This window comes from Jaculus jaculus, chromosome 2 (genome assembly GCF_020740685.1).
Source record: "Jaculus jaculus isolate mJacJac1 chromosome 2, mJacJac1.mat.Y.cur, whole genome shotgun sequence".
NCBI classification, from domain to species: Eukaryota; Metazoa; Chordata; class Mammalia; order Rodentia; family Dipodidae; genus Jaculus; species Jaculus jaculus.
The window spans coordinates 7,600,740-7,615,725 of NC_059103.1; the positions used below are offsets into that span (position 1 = coordinate 7,600,740).

The 14,986-nt window shown below is 58.7% G+C and overlaps 1 protein-coding gene across 2 annotated transcripts in view; it reads left to right on the top strand.

The window, feature by feature from the left end:
• Adap1 (ArfGAP with dual PH domains 1) overlaps window positions 1-14,986 on the top strand; it is a 65,958-nt gene that overhangs the window by 47,860 nt on the left and 3,112 nt on the right. The window contains exons 5-11 of one of the 2 annotated variants that reach the window (XM_045143071.1): window positions 8,408-8,520; window positions 9,907-10,053; window positions 11,394-11,477; window positions 11,685-11,747; window positions 12,289-12,360; window positions 12,558-12,786; window positions 12,963-14,118. In XM_045143071.1, coding sequence (XP_044999006.1) covers window positions 8,408-8,520; window positions 9,907-10,053; window positions 11,394-11,477; window positions 11,685-11,747; window positions 12,289-12,360; window positions 12,558-12,786; window positions 12,963-12,991 — 737 coding nt within the window. In that variant the 3' untranslated portion in view covers window positions 12,992-14,118. Of the gene's footprint in view, window positions 1-8,407; window positions 8,521-9,906; window positions 10,054-11,393; window positions 11,478-11,684; window positions 11,748-12,288; window positions 12,361-12,557; window positions 12,799-12,962; window positions 14,119-14,986 lie in introns of those variants that run through there. The other variant, XM_045143072.1, reaches the window with a different exon arrangement.

Sequence of the window (14,986 nt, forward strand, 5' to 3'; positions counted from 1 at the left end):
ATACTTTTATTTATTTGCAAGTAGAAAGAGACAGAGAGGAGAGAGACGGACAGACAGAGAGTGAGACTGGGTGCGCCAGGACCTCCTGCCACTGCAAACAAACATCTCCAGGCCCATGTACCACATTGTCCATCTGGTTTCATATGGGCGCCAGGGAATTGAACCTGGGTCGTTAGACTTTGCAGACCAGTGCCTTAACCACTGAGATACCTCCCCAGCCCCTGCTTCTCCATCTTTTGTGTCCTTCCCCAGGACCTCCCCAACTAGGGCTCACAAATAAGACTGACCCCGGGGGATAAGATACTCAGGCTATTACTTCTGCAAAGATGTCACCGCCGAAGGGAGTCAGACCCCAGCACAGGAGGCTTCCAGGGAGCGCTGGTGTCCTGTACCCTTTTTCGGGGATGGTCTCTGGATATAGGAAGGAGAGGAGCAGGGGCCAGGGTCTGTGCACGTGACCCAGGCTGGCCTACACGGTCTTGAACTCTCGGTCCTCTTGGCTCAGCCGCGCCAGCCCTGGGCTGACGGGCCTGGGCCTGTTTCACTCCTTCAAAGTGCGTCCCTTGACGGTTTTCTACCTTGCTTTGCCCCACTTGCACGCTGAGATCTACAGGGACAGAGCTTTGTGTGTATAGAGCTCAGGACCATGAGTGTACCCTGCCTCCACCAAGCCACCCCCTACATGTCACCTCAAGCTCGTGCAGAGAAGGGCAAGACTAACAGCCACAGCCTGGACACCCAGTGTCTTTGCAGGCCATGGGGGGCCCCCGGGCGCTCAGAAGACCTGGAGCTGCCTGCTCGGAGCTCAGGTCCCCATGCATCTCCAGTGTACGCTGCACCCCACCGCTCCTCTGGTGGCCCCTTGCACCCATCCGCTAATCAGTCTATGTGCTCCTGTGACCACAGGTACAGTGATGGCCTCAGGGCAGCTCTGCCCAGAGCTCTTTCTTGCTTTGCTCTCCTCGGCCCTTCCCCTGTCCCTCTTTTCAGTGCCGAGAAAACTCGGGATTCTAGGCACGCACTCTACTGCTGAAGCATGCCCCCAGCCTTCTGCCCAGATTTCTGTAGGAAGCTGGTCTCAGAGCAGTCAAACTCCAGTGACCTTTGGTGCCATCCCTACTCACGAGGGCAATGCCCTAAGAAACTCTACCTACCCGCCTGCCTCCAAGGAAAGGAGTGGAGTGAACCCAGAACGGCTATCCCTCAGACCTACCAACTGCCCTTGGCCCTGGTGCCCTAAACTGCCAGCTCCAGTCTGAGCTGTGTTGGAGCAGACGAGGGCACAAGCCCCATGTGCTGTGGAGTAGGTGGCCAGGGTGGCTTGAGGCAGTGGGAAGAGCCCTTGCCCCTTGCTCTTTTGACACACAGTTTCCTGGTGGTTCCTGCCTTCTGGGCTCACCACAGAGCACTTTCTCACTTGGGGGAAGGGTGCCCCACCCCTGCCTGCCCTGGTGAAATGCAGAAGTTTCTTCTGCTGGAAAAAGGGGAAATGCCAGACCCAGAGAGAGGTGAGTCCTGGGACTCTGGAGAGGGGTGATCTTAAGCCTTTCCTAGAATGAGCTAGAACTGTGGGCTCTGAGGGGCTGCCACAGACCCAGGGTGATCGAGAGATAAACAATAAAAGCAGGGCTGGAGAGATTGCTCAGTGGTTAAGTCACTTGTCCGCAAAGTCTAAGGACCTGAGTTCGATTCCCCAGTACCCATATAAAGCCAGATGCACAAGGTGGGGACATGCATCTGGTATTCATTTGCAGTGGCTGGAGGCCCTGGTGTGCCCATTCTCTCTCTGTGTGCCTCTCTCTCTCAAATAAATAATCAGAAATTTTAAAAGTTAAAATAAAATAAAATAGGGCTAGAGAGATGGCTTAGCAGTTAAGCGCTTGCCTGTGAAGCCTAAGGATTCCAGTTTAAGGCTCAATTCCCCAGGACCCATGTTAGCCAGATGCACAAGGGGGCACACGTGTCTGGAGTGCATTGGCAGTGGCTGAAGGCCCTGGCATGCTCGCTCTCCCCCCCCCCTCTCCATATATATGTGTGTATATATATATATATACCTGCCTCTTTCTCTCTCTGTCACACTCAAATAAATAAAGTGAACAAAATTGTTTTTAAAAAATTATAAAAATAAAATAAACAAAAGGATAAGGCTGGAGACCCAACTGGATTCAGACCAAAGAGCGTCAGGGCTACCAAGGACATGGGTCCGGCTGCCTGCTAAGGCCTCAGCCCCCCCAGCCCAGAAGAACCCTGGTTGGGCCTGTGTCTCAGGCCCCAGAAGAGCAGTTTGCAGCTGTGTCTCCCTGAGGTCCCCAGGGCCAGGCTAGACAACTCAAGGGTCCAGAGACATAGTGGTGTGACTGTCTGTGAGCCCTAGTCAAGCCCATCTTTGTGTGTCTGTGTCAGGACATAAGGACAGAGGACAAGGTGATGACATCCAAGGAAGAAACCCAGGGAAGTCTTGCACTGTGTGTCAAAGTTGACATTGAGCAAGAAACCTCATTTCTGTGGCATTGTCCTTAAGGGACCTCCCAGCAGAGGGATGTCACGGGGATACTTGATCTGCCTTCTTCCCCTGGGGCTGAGGTCACTAAACTCGGGAAGAGGGAGATACGTGGAAGGTAGGACTCTACGGCCTTCGTGGGAAGCCTCCACGGACTCCCATAAGCACTTTCTTCACAGACCTGCCCTGCCCAGGGCTTTCAGCATTGCGTAGTAGCAGGCCACTTCCAGACACTTCCACCCCAGGAAAGAGACTGTCCTCACGAGCCCTCACTTCCCGAGGCCCTCTACCCAGGCAGCCAGCGTCAGCCTTCCCGTCGGCGGCAGCTTGGGTGTGACGTGCAGCCATCTATGCCTGCCTTCTGTCTTTGAAGCACGGCGCTCCCCTGCACTGCTTTCACAAATTTCCTTAGGTCTAAAATGACTGCAGAAGAAAGATCACAAGCTGCACACAGGTAGATGCCAGACAGCAGGGCCTCCCCCCTCGAGGCTGTTTGCCATCCAGTCCCATCATGAGAGCCCTAATGGAGCCCGAGGCCAAGGGTGTACAGGGACTGATGCCCCTGGGGGTCTCTATACCCACCATGGGACTGCAGGCTGGGCAGGGCAAGCCTGGGCACCCAAGCATATATTCCTTCAGTTTCGGGTGAGATCAATATTGTCCAGGAGTGGGAGAAGGAGGGCAGCCTCTTAGTTCATAGCCTGACCCCTACTTGGCATCTCCGCTACTTTGCTGCTTCTGCCAGCTATAGAGTCTTTTGGAAGCGAGACCCCTACGCCCCAGGCTGTCTGGGGGAGTCGTGGAGCAGCAGGTGGAGACAGGCAGGTCTGTGGATGACCTGGAAGTCTGTGGGGCCCAGGTAACAGATATGCTTGTCCTCCAGCATCACTGAGTGCCCACATCATTGCATTTTGACATCCTCGGGCCAGAAGCAGGGCACAGAGCCCGTGCGACAGGGGGACCCTGCCGCCCCCACTCTTCTCCACTGGTCAAGGCCACAGTTTGCTGAGCACACTTTCCTGAGTCCGGGGAGAGTGGGGAGCTGTGGGTGTATTCCCACACCTGGGACACACCTGCCCCTCCCAGGCATTGTCCTTGGGGATGACCTGGTGACAGCAGCCTTGGCTCCCATCCCAGGCCAGGCCTTTCCTCCAGCTGAGCCTCAATGGTCGCCTTTCATGGGACCCCAGACAATGGCCAGTGTTGTCCAGGGACCAGGCCACTGCCTCCCTCTGACAAACAGCTTCCTGCCCAGAGCTCGGGACCCGGGTCTCTGGGAGGCTTGTCTGTCTCCCTGTTTTCCCTAAGGATGGCCCCTCCTGGGAGCCTAGTTGTGCCAGGCAGAATTGTCCCAGCACTCCTGCCTGCCCTGACCTTTGCTCTGTCACAGAGCAGATAGTGAGGAAAGATGAAGGTGGGGCTTCCCTGAGCGCAGGCCTCTGTCCCGGCCTGTTTCCTGCATGATGCTCACCACAGGCACAGTGAGACTTTGCTAGGTGTGTCGTCGAGGCAGGGAACCTTGGGATGGCTAGTGGAAGGCAGGCAGGACATTCCAGAGCTCAAGCCCCAATTCTTGGCTGGTTTTCCATGTGGGGTAGCTTGTCCCATGTGTGGGCCTCAAGGTTTAGGGTCTCCTGGAGCTTTACCCAGGTGGTCTGGGATCTGTCCAGTTGACAGGCTCCAGGGGGCAGGGCAGCCATTCTATCCATAAGTTCCAGACTTCTTCTGAGCCCGCTGGGCTCCCTGCCCGGCCCAGGCGCAGCCAGGGAGAGGAAGTGAGTGACCAGGGAGCCCCGGTTTTGCTCTCTGGCCTCACCTTGGGAGCTGTGACCACTGCTTCTGCCTGCGATGGGCTGATCACACTGTGGGCTTCTGAGTGCAATGGGCAGGTCCAGTGGCCTGGCTGGCTCACGGGGCCCGTTGTACCCCTTTAATCCTGGCTTCAGTCCTGACCACTCAGCCAATGGGCAAACAGGCCAGACAGTGATGGTGGTGACCACAGGAGGGCAGCTGCTGAGGCTCTGACCCGGTGTGCCTTGCTGGCTGCCGGGTGACTACATGGAGCTGGGCAGCGTCTCTGGTGCCTGAGTGCTGTGGGTAAAATCGACATGCAGTTCAGAGCCCCAATGCCTGCATTCTGGAATGAAGGCCTGTGGTTCAGTGAGCCTCCCCGCCCCACAGGCACTGCTGGGCAGGTTATTGAGTAGACAAAGAAAAGGATAAATTAATAGGGATGAATGTGTCCCCGTGAGGGATCATAGTGTTGAAATTTTGAGGTTCAAGAAGTACACATTAGGGATGTGTGATATGGAGACCCCATGATTCAGGCCTCAAGAGGTGCTGATTTCCACTTTGAAGAGGCCCCTTCCTAACCCCACCTCAGCCCCTGGAGCCCCCACAGGGCCAGGTGCGGAGGGCCAGCCATCCAGCGTTTAACAATGGGAGCCCTCCAAGCAAGGACAGAGAGGAGTTGGAAACCTCCTAGAGCTAGGCAGGCAGGCGGCAGTAAGAAGGCCACTTGGACAGTGGGTACCTGATGCCACTTTGACCCTAGGTCCCTGAGCTGGAGGAGGGGGCTGTCCGGGTGCAGGGCAGAGCAGGGAGGCTCGTGGGCAGCTCAGGGGACCACAGTTCCCTGAGTCTTCGGCCTCTGCCATCCTCCCTAGATCTGAAGTCATCTCTTGAGATGGCAGCATCTTCTGTGTCCATGGAAGCCAGCTCCTGGCCATCCTTTTCCACACAGAGGGAACCCAGGTATCCTGCTCTGGGGAATGGGTCATGGGGATTTGGAGAGCTTGAAAACAGCCCAGTTGGCCTGGGCAATGGGCAGAGAGAAGCCGAACCCCGAGAGGCTCGGTGTACAGCCTAGGCGCTGGGGGGTGGGACCCCGAGTGTGACTACCCTGTTCGAGTGTCTGCATGGGCTGGGCTCGGTAGGCAGCGGCCAGAAGGCAGAGAGCAGAGACTGGGTCTGGGTGGCCCTGGCAGGGTGGCAAAGCCTCCATTTCTCTGGCGCCTCCCAGCCCTGGTTGGTGCTAACCTCTCCATCAGGGCAACACCAGATGGCATGGACACCTCTTCCACCCAGGAGAGTCCCCAAATGGCCCTGGTCACAGACCACCCAGCCTGGCTCACACCTGGCCAGCCTTGCCACTTAGATCAAGGCCACATGGCTGTCTGCCCAGACTTTGAAAACACTTCCATTTACATACATATAGCGTAATTTACATGCAATTTACATTCCCTATATTTAGATAGCACTTCTTAGAGTTGTGGTAATTGCAAGGTATGGAACCATGAGATTGCCAGAAAGTCCTGTGGTGCTCTTCCTCACCACTGTGATTCTGCCCGCCAGCGTCCCAAGTGGAGCTGTGCGGTGCACCCCGGGGTCTAGTTAATTTATCCCTGTGTGCCCGGGGACGTCACAGCCTTGCTGCCTGGGGCTTGTTCTGTTGGCAGCAGAGCAGTCCCCGTGGCATGGGCGCCGTCGCTGGTTATGCACGCCCCAGCTGAGGGACGTGGGCTTCTTGGTGGTGTGTGAGGATCAAAGTAAGTGCTCCAAGCTGGGCCTGGTGGCGCACACCTTTAATCCCAGAACTCGGGAGGCAGAGGCAGGCGGATCGCCCTGAGTACAAGGCCACCCTGGGACTATAGAGTTAATTCCAGGTCAGCCTGAGCCACCCTACCTCAAAAAAACCAAAAAAAGAAAGAAAGAAAGAAGGGAAAAGAAAGAAACTGACAACCCGTGTTACGGTGTCCATGCCACTGTATGCCTGTGGCCCTGCAGAAGGGCCCATGGCTTCATGCCCTGGCCCACAGGTGAGGCCTGCCTGTAATGAAGTTTTGCCATGCCCACATATGGGTGTGGTGACTTCCTCCTAATAGGGATGTGACACCCAGCTCCTTGTGTGCACGTCCTCAAGTGTTTTCTTCTTACTGCAGCCCCTGTGTGGCCCCAGCTTCCCAGCAGGTGGTCTGGTTTTGTATACAGCAAGCGTCTAATAAATACTAATGGAATTGCCCATCCCCAGCCAGTCCTTTTAGAGGCAGTGGTCAATTCTGGTCCCACCATCCTCAAGTGTGCCCAGACGGGTGGCTGGGCTGTGCCCCTGACTGAGGCCCTGGGTTGTTGAGGACAGCCAGGCCAGCAGGACTGGGCAGATCCTTGCCACCTTGCAGCCCTGGCTGGCCTCATTCCCATGTTGCTAAGAAGAAAGCAGATGCTCTGAGAGGCCTGGACTCCCAGTGGGGGCCAGGCCAAGGAGCCTGGCCAGCACCCATCCAAAAATAATCCTTTGAGCTGCTGTCATGGGGACCGAAATTAGACATGGCGGCGGCTTGCTGTCGGGAAGGCAAGTGAGGCCTTTGGACGTGCACCTGGCCTGGCCTAAAAGACCCACTTCTGCAGGACACCGGGCCTGACCCTGCAGCCCTGCCCATGCTGAGGCGCCGAAGACACTGCTGCCACCTGCTGGACACCGTCGGTGCAGCAGGGGGGCAGCGTGTTCTCACAAGCGGAAGGGCGGCCAAGCGGACTGCTCTGTCCACCGCAGCTAGGGCTCGCTCAGCAAGTCGGTCAACAGACGTCCCGAGTGAGTGTCGCTTGGGCTAGCGGGAGGTCTTGGTGGCTGATGCCGTGACTGGGGGACAGGGCATGCAGACCGCTCAAGCTTCAGAAGGACCAGGCCTCTTGAGGAGTCGGAAGGCAGACGGCCCCATTTGACACACCCCGAGACGGACTGACGGATTGTCCCCACGGGCGCCAGCTGCCCCTCCCCGACGCCAGGCTGCTGCATTTTTATGGCCACGTGTCTCAGAGAACAGAAAAAAATAGCCCGTTGTATCTGTTGACAGGGACAGGGCTGACAAGAAGTGAAGGGGACACTGGTAGAGGGATTTTGATGGTCAGGGCCAAGCTGGCCCCAGCTGTGAGGGCCTGGCTGGACGGTGACAGTGACAGTGACAGCACGGGCCTCCCTCCCGTCCCCTGCCCTGACAGCCACATTTCCCCTAAGCCTGTGCTGTGCGCGTGGCTGTGGACCCTTTTCTCCAGAGAAAGCTGCTCTGGCCCTCCGTTGACCAAGGAGGCAGTCAGTAAAGCCGATGGGTTCCAGGGACCCCCGCCCCCAAGGGAGATAGCCACTGGCCTTGGAACTGCCTCAGCTGGACGGGGGACGCTCTTTCGGCACACAGTCAGTCCCTTCCTTCGTGATAGCCCGAAACTGCAGACAATGCAGGCGTCCATCAGCAGCTCAAGGGAGACCCCTGGTGTCTGTCCTGGGAGTGTCCCGTCACGGGGAGGCCCTGCAGGCCACGAAGAGCACCAGCTTCATGGGCCACAGCAAAGCCGAGCAGTGGGGAGGGGAACAAGGGCTCAGAGCGTCAGAGCGTGTGCTCCTTGGCCAGCAGAACTGCGTGGCGGGTCCTCGGGGCTCGCATGACCCTTAGCACCGTCAGCAGTGTAGTCCTGGGGCTGTTGGCAGGGTCCTCCCAGCTCCTGGAGGCCCTGGGGTCACCCCATGGCTGATCACCCCTCCATTTGTGACCCTTACTCACAGCCTTTGTCACCTCCTCCCTGCGGTGGGTGATACTGGTCCCGCTTGGCAACCCCACGCCATCTCCCACTTCAAGACACCCAAATTCTATTTCCAGGGTCCTGCTGCTTATGCCAAGTGGGAGGATGAAAATGGGTGAGGAGCCACTAGTAAGCATGTGTGGGCTGGTGCATCCGGACCCGCACCTGTGGGCTCTGGCCAGCGGCTCAACATCCCTCCTGCCTGCGTCCATTCTGAAAAGGATGGTCCCTGTGGGCAGAACCGGGAAAGTTGACTATGCCCTTCTCAGCCAGAGCTCAGACGGAGCCGGTCCGCTGCGCCCCGGCCACCCTGACCATCCCTCTTTCCCCCAGGGTACCGTGAGGGCATTCTCTGGAAACGGGGCCGGGACAACGGACAGTTCTTAAGCCGCAAGTTTGTGCTGACAGAACGAGAAGGAGCCCTGAAATACTTCAACAAAAATGATGTAAGCCTGGTGCAGGACGAGGGGCCGCTCTCACAAAGCACCCTCACTCCCCCCAAGGCCTGCAGGGCTGGGTATCAAGTGTCAGGAGCCACCTCACGGGGAGAGCGCCCGCATACAGGGCACCCCCCTCGAGCGCAGCGTGCTTGGAAGACCGCGCCCTCGCCTCCTCCAGCCATGGCACTGGCCTCACAGACCCCGGCCCGGTGGCCACGCAGTGGCTCTGGGAAGGCTGTGGTGGCTTCTGGTGGAAGCTCCCAAGTCTCAGGAGGCAGACAGAGGGGCCGAGGCTTGGATCAGCCATGGGGGCAGCCACTGCCCATTATCTATGCGGGGCAGGGGCGGGCCCACCGGGAGGTGGGTGGCAGCTGGCCTGCTGAGGGGCAGAAGTGGGCAGACAGCTGGAGGACGGATTATGCGAGCCAAGAACCCTGCTCTGGACTGCTGTCACCCACGACCATGGCTTCCTCCTCCACCTGTGTGTGGAGTCCTGCCTCAGAGATGTTCTGGGGCCACCTAGCCGGTCTGTGACTATCTGGGAAAGGACTGGTTTTTTTGGGGGGGTTGGGGACACTAGTGTGTACCTAGGCACCTGGCCTGTAACCTGGTCGCCCGTTTCTTCAGAGTTGGCTTTGAGCCGTCATGCGCTGAGGGCTGGGCCAGTGATAGCAACAGGCCCCCGTCCCCAAACAGCCTGCAGGCCACTTAGTGTCCCCAGTCCCCCACCCATCCTAGGGGTGGGCCCCGAGACGTTGCTGGAGCCTGAGCTGCAGCCAGTACCCTGGCCTCACGTTCAGCGTAATGATAGCATAGGGCTGGTCAGATCCCGGGGAAGATCTCCCTTGCATGAGGGTGGCCTGTGTGACTGACCCCGGGGTAGTAAGTGTAGTAACTAGGATGATGGGGTTCAGTTGTGGTGGCCCTAGACCACCAAGGATATGTGTTCTGATGGCTGAGATTGGTGCCATCAGATTGGCCTCAGCAGTTGCTCCCTCTGAGCATGGTGAGGGATCCCTGGACCATGCTTCATGAGCGAGGGAGGAAGGCTGGGCAGAGCCCTGTCTTGGGAGAACAGTCTCTAGGTCCTAGGCCATGCCACTTGGCCCACTGCCTAGCCATTGGATGTCTTGCAAGCCCCGGATATACAGGAGGCACATTCGGGTTGTGGCTCTGCCTAGATAGCAAGTATCCCCAACATAAATCACCCGTCCCCATCATCCCAAGGATGGAGAAACTTACCTCTGATTCACAAGCCAGGAAAGCGGGCACTCAAGAGAGGTTCACTAGTTTCCCTGGGGCCGTACAGAAGTGTGTCAGCCTCCAGAACCCACCCACCCTTTCTCTCAAGCCCGGAACCTGCCCGAGGTTCACAGTGGCTTCTCTTCACAGGCCAAGGAGCCCAAGGCCGTCATGAAGATAGAGCACTTGAATGCCACTTTCCAGCCGGCCAAGATCGGCCACCCCCACGGCCTGCAGGTTACTTACCTGAAGGACAACAGCACCCGTAACATCTTTATCTACCACGAGGATGGGAAGGTGGGTGCTGCTGAGCGGTGCTAGGCCCCTTGAATCTCCACAGATCCCTCTGGTCCTGCTAGGGGGCACCGCCCACAGCCATCTGTGAAGGTGTGAAGAGAGAGCCTGGGCTCACACGCTGCACCACAGGACATGGGGCCTCAGCCTCCCGTGTGTTCCAGCGAGCGGACAGCGCAGGGCGCTGCGCATAGGCCCTGGGGCAGGATGTGCCAGACACACGGCACAGAACAGACAGGAGGTGGGGCAGTCCTGCCGAAGCGCTGAGCCAGGGGTGCTGCGTGGTGGTCTCTGCTCTGGGGAAGCTGTCAGGACCCGGTTTGAATCGGTGGGAAAGGGCAGCAGGCAGGAGAGGAAGGGACAGAGGTGCGGTGGAATGGGGTAAAGCGGAGAGCGAGCCCCGAGGATGGAGCTGACCCTTGGGGGTTTGGCTGCAGTGGTAGAGGCGCCTCCATGCCCTAACGAGTGCCAAAGCGGAATGGCAGGGTAGGCGGGATTTGGGAGAGGAGGGAAGGACTGATGTTGGCCCATGGCAACCAGAGCAAGGGTAACGGGACCTTCTGGGTCTGTAGCACAGTGTGGAACTGGACAGGGAGTCGGTGGACAGTGTGGAGAGGGCAGGAGGATGGGTGGAGGAGAATATGGACAGATGAGAGGGTCATCTTCGCAGGCAGAGGGGAGGGCCAAAGGCGGGAGTGAGTGGGACCAAACGACGGATTTGGTGGGGCCTGATAAGGGCATGGCTGTGATGGTGAGGTACTGTCCTCTGCGGGAGAGACTCCGCTGGCCATTGGCCAGGGAGAAGGTGCAGGTGAGCCAGCTGGTCACTGGCTCAGGCAGATGTTAGCTGTGCTCACTGGTTTGCTGCACTGGGGACTGGACCAGAGCCCCTGGGAAGGCTAGCACGGACAGGTCCTGCAGGACAGGTAGAGTGGGGTTTCTGCTTCCCGTGAAGTGGCAGCCAAAGCTTCACCGTGACCCCAGCAGGGGCACTGGGTAAGGAAAGATAGACTCCAGATAGGTGTGGGCTCCGGGGAGGGACTAGCCAGGGCCCAAAGGAGGACAGACAGGGCTGGACACACAGAGAAACTCCGTCAAGGTCTGAACAAGCGGTGTGCAATGGAAGCAGCCCTGGGGTGTGCAGAGTTCGATGTCACCCTGCCCTGTCTCGTCTTGCCTGTTCCCTGGTCCGGTCCTGTCTTGGCCTAGGGAGCATTTCTGCTCGATGAGAGGGAGATGGAGGCACACCCCGTCCTCCAGTGGGCGGTCTGGAGGCGCCCCCTTGCTGACGGGTGCTGGGGAGGCAGAGCCTGATCCAGGCTCACCACCGATTTGGTTTCCAGGAGATTGTGGACTGGTTCAACGCGCTGCGAGCCGCCCGGTTCCACTACTTACAGGTGGCCTTCCCTGGGGCCAGCAATGCAGATGTGAGTGACCGCTTTGGGGCCACCTGCTGGGTGGGGGGGACTAATGAAATGGCCTAGTGGGATGACTTTGAGCCCAGGAAAGGTCAAAAGACTGACCAAGGGCATATGTAGGGTCCCACACATGCCCCAGGGCTGAATGCCATGCTTAGGTTTAAGTGTCATCTAGGGCGGGCATAGTGGGGCTGACCACTGTTTGTCCTGCCTCAGCTGGTGCCCAAGCTGTCCAGAAACTACCTGAAGGAGGGCTACATGGAGAAAACGGGGCCCAAGGTAGGCCTGCAGGTGGCAAGCTTCCCAGGTCACCCATCCTGCAGCTGTCTCTTCTCTGGAGTTGAACAGGGTGGGGCAGGGTGGCAAGCCAAGAGGTTGAGTCACTGTGGAGGGTGCGTGTGCGTTAGGACACAGGGCTCGAGGTCAGGCTGGGTGCATCCTGAGAGTCCTGGAGCCCACACTGTGATCCGGTGGCCCTGAGCTTTGAGGGCAGTCCTTGTCTGTACCCTGGTGCCAGCTGCAGCCCCAGAGCCTGGCTCTGGATGTTGATGGTTAGCTCAGCTCCCTCTTCCTGCCCGTGTCCCCTCTTCAGTAGGTACCTGTGCAGGTTGTGGGCGGGTGTCAGTGCTCCATTGGGAATCGGAGTACAGGGCCTGGAAGCGTCTGAATCCCAGAGGGCTGCCACCAGGGCCCCTCATTTGCTGTGTGGTCAGAACGACGCCTGATGAAACACCAATCTTAGGGTGCTGGGCTGTGGGTCAGCTAGGGCAGAGGCCCGCCTCGGTCAGGCCGGCTCCTTACCACCCTTCTTGACCTGCAGCAAACGGAAGGCTTTCGGAAGCGCTGGTTTACCATGGACGACCGGAGGCTGATGTACTTCAAAGACCCCCTGGTAAGGAGGGTCTAAACCCACCTAGCTCTTCCTTGCCCACTGGCGAGGGAGAGTAGGCTGGAGTCCTCAGGGTCCTGGTCACTACTCGGCCTCTTCTGGGCTTGGAGAGGACGCAGATAGGAGTGCGGGGGCCCCTCCCTCCAGGGGTGGGCTGTGGGGGGAAGACACACTTGACACCCCGCCTCCTCCCCCTTCAGGATGCCTTTGCCCGAGGGGAAGTCTTCATTGGCAGCAAGGAGAGTGGCTACACGGTGCTGGAGGGGCTCCCTTCGTCTACCCAGGGCCACCACTGGCCCCACGGCATCACCATCGTCACCCCTGACCGAAAGTTCCTGTTCACCTGTGAGACGGAGCTGGACCAGAGGGAGTGGGTGGCAGCCTTCCAGAAGGTGGTGGACAGGCCCATGCTGCCTCAGGAGTATGCAGGTGAGGGCGCAGGTGAGGGACGGGGCGAGGAGGCCACGACAAAGGCTGGCCACCCATGAAGGCCTCTGATGCGAAGTGTGCCCCCGGGCCCCATGTCTGTGTCCTAGGGGGCAGGGGATTCCTGCTGCTTGCCATGGCGGGGTGGTTGGGTGACCTGGACGTGTTCCTGTTTTCAGTGGAAGCCCACTTCAAGCATAAACCCTAGCAAGAGAGCCTGGAGGCCCGAGGACACTGCACTTATGGTGATGTGGTTGGTGAGGCAACGCTGGACCGTGGGGGAGCCCGCCTCCTGGCCCAAACCCTGCTCCTGGGGGTGGCCCAGGCACAGCCAGGTGGGGCTCCGGCTTCAGCCCCTTGGATGTTTTTCCGGAACCTCACCGCAGGGAGACCCAGCTCTGGGCCTGGCCAGCCCGGTCCTGTCACACTGCTGCTGACCATGCCAGCTGACCTGCGTGCGTCCCTGCTGCTGGACGTCCCCTCTCTAAGGACCCTGATGCGCCTCTCTGCTCGGGCAGCCTCAGCTAACTCTCCTGGCCCGAGGGACCTCTGGGCCTCAGGGCAGTACCCGGTGCCGGGTTTGCCGTGGACAGCAGTGGCAGCGGGCTGGCCTGGCTGCCAGACTAAACTCTGGGACTTGCCGCATGCCTCCCTTCCCCAGTCACCTCAACAAGTATTTATTGAGCACCCGATGTGTGTTGGTCAGGGGCGGGGGTCAGTTCTCTGTCTGCCAGGGCTGACCCTGCTGGGGTTAGTTTTCTAAGAGAAACACGTGCACACAGGCCGTGGGACCTCCGGTTTCTCCTAGAACAGCTGGCTGGTGTGGCATGGAGGGCTTGCCAGGCGCCTTGCGTGGAGCCCAGCAGCCCAGGAGCCAGGGTGGCCGCCCCATCTGCTTACCGTGTCTCTGCCCAGCTTGGTGCTCTCCCTGCCCCGTGACCACACCCTTCAGCCCCGACCTTACAGTCTTTGAGCCCTTTCAGGATGGTGAGTGGAGTCAAGAGGCGGCCACAGGCAGAGGTGACCATGTCCCTGGCCCTATTGCTGCTGGCAGGCCAGTATTAAAGCCACCCTGTATTTATTTCCCACCAGACCCCTTGAGGTTCACTGGCCATCCCAGCAGCCAGGATCCCCTTTGTGGGACCCCTGCAGGGTAGGTTCTGGCCTCTGGACAGCTGTGTGGAACACTGCTGGGGGACATGCCTGTGGGTGACCTGGGCAGCCTCAGCCCTCTTTGGCCAAGCTGTGCCCCAGAGAGCTGGGACAGGTTTCCAGAGGCTAGGTATCTGCTGCCCTGTATCATGTCCTGGAATAAAGTGTGGCTCTGGCTTGGTCCCTTCTGTGTGTTGGAGGCTCTGTGGGGGAGGGCTGGGGCTGGGAACGTAGCCTGCCCTGGAGGCCTCCCTTTGGGCACACAGGTAGAGAGGAGCCCTCTCTTCTCCCAAGGCAGTCCAGACACAGCAGGCCACACTGGCCCCTGCAGCACCAAGTTGTGTTGTATACTCATTGTGTAGGGAGGGCCATAGTCCTCGGAAGGCCCTGGCCCCTCCTTGGCCACTTTTGCCCACACCTGTCCTATTTGTGGGCTGTAGCAGAGGCAGAAGCACCGACTCCTGGCAGGTCCTCGGGCCCTACACTCGACCTGCAGGATAAGCTCAGCCCAGCACAGGCTCTTGCATGTCCTCCCAAATAAGAAACTTGTGAGGCACTGGGGATGGAACTCAGGGCTTCACAAGTGATAGGCAGGCACTCTGCTTCTGAGCCACACCCCCAGCCCCTCACTGGGGGAATCTTAGCTAAGTGGTTTAAAGCCATACTCTCAGCATGGTAGATTCTAGGCAGGAAGTCTACTGCTGAGCTATATAGCTCTAGACCTCCCAAAATTCAAACGAGGAAACCAAGGCCCTGGGGAGGCAGAGGGCTGTACAACCTGGCAGCTAGGCTGGTGTGTTGACATCCCAGGACCCCCTACCTCTGGCCCCCACCAGGACAGGTTCATCCAGGTGGCCTTACTGATCAGCCTGGATGCAGATGATTGAAACCTAGTCAGGAAGGTGAATCAAGACCACCTGTGTTTACCTCACCATGGGGTCAGCCTGGACCACAGCCTTCGTGGGCAGCTTTTTTTTTTATTTTTAGAGAGAGAGAGAGAGAGAGAGAGAGGGAGGAAGGGAAGGAGGGAGGGAGAGAGGGAAAGAGAGAG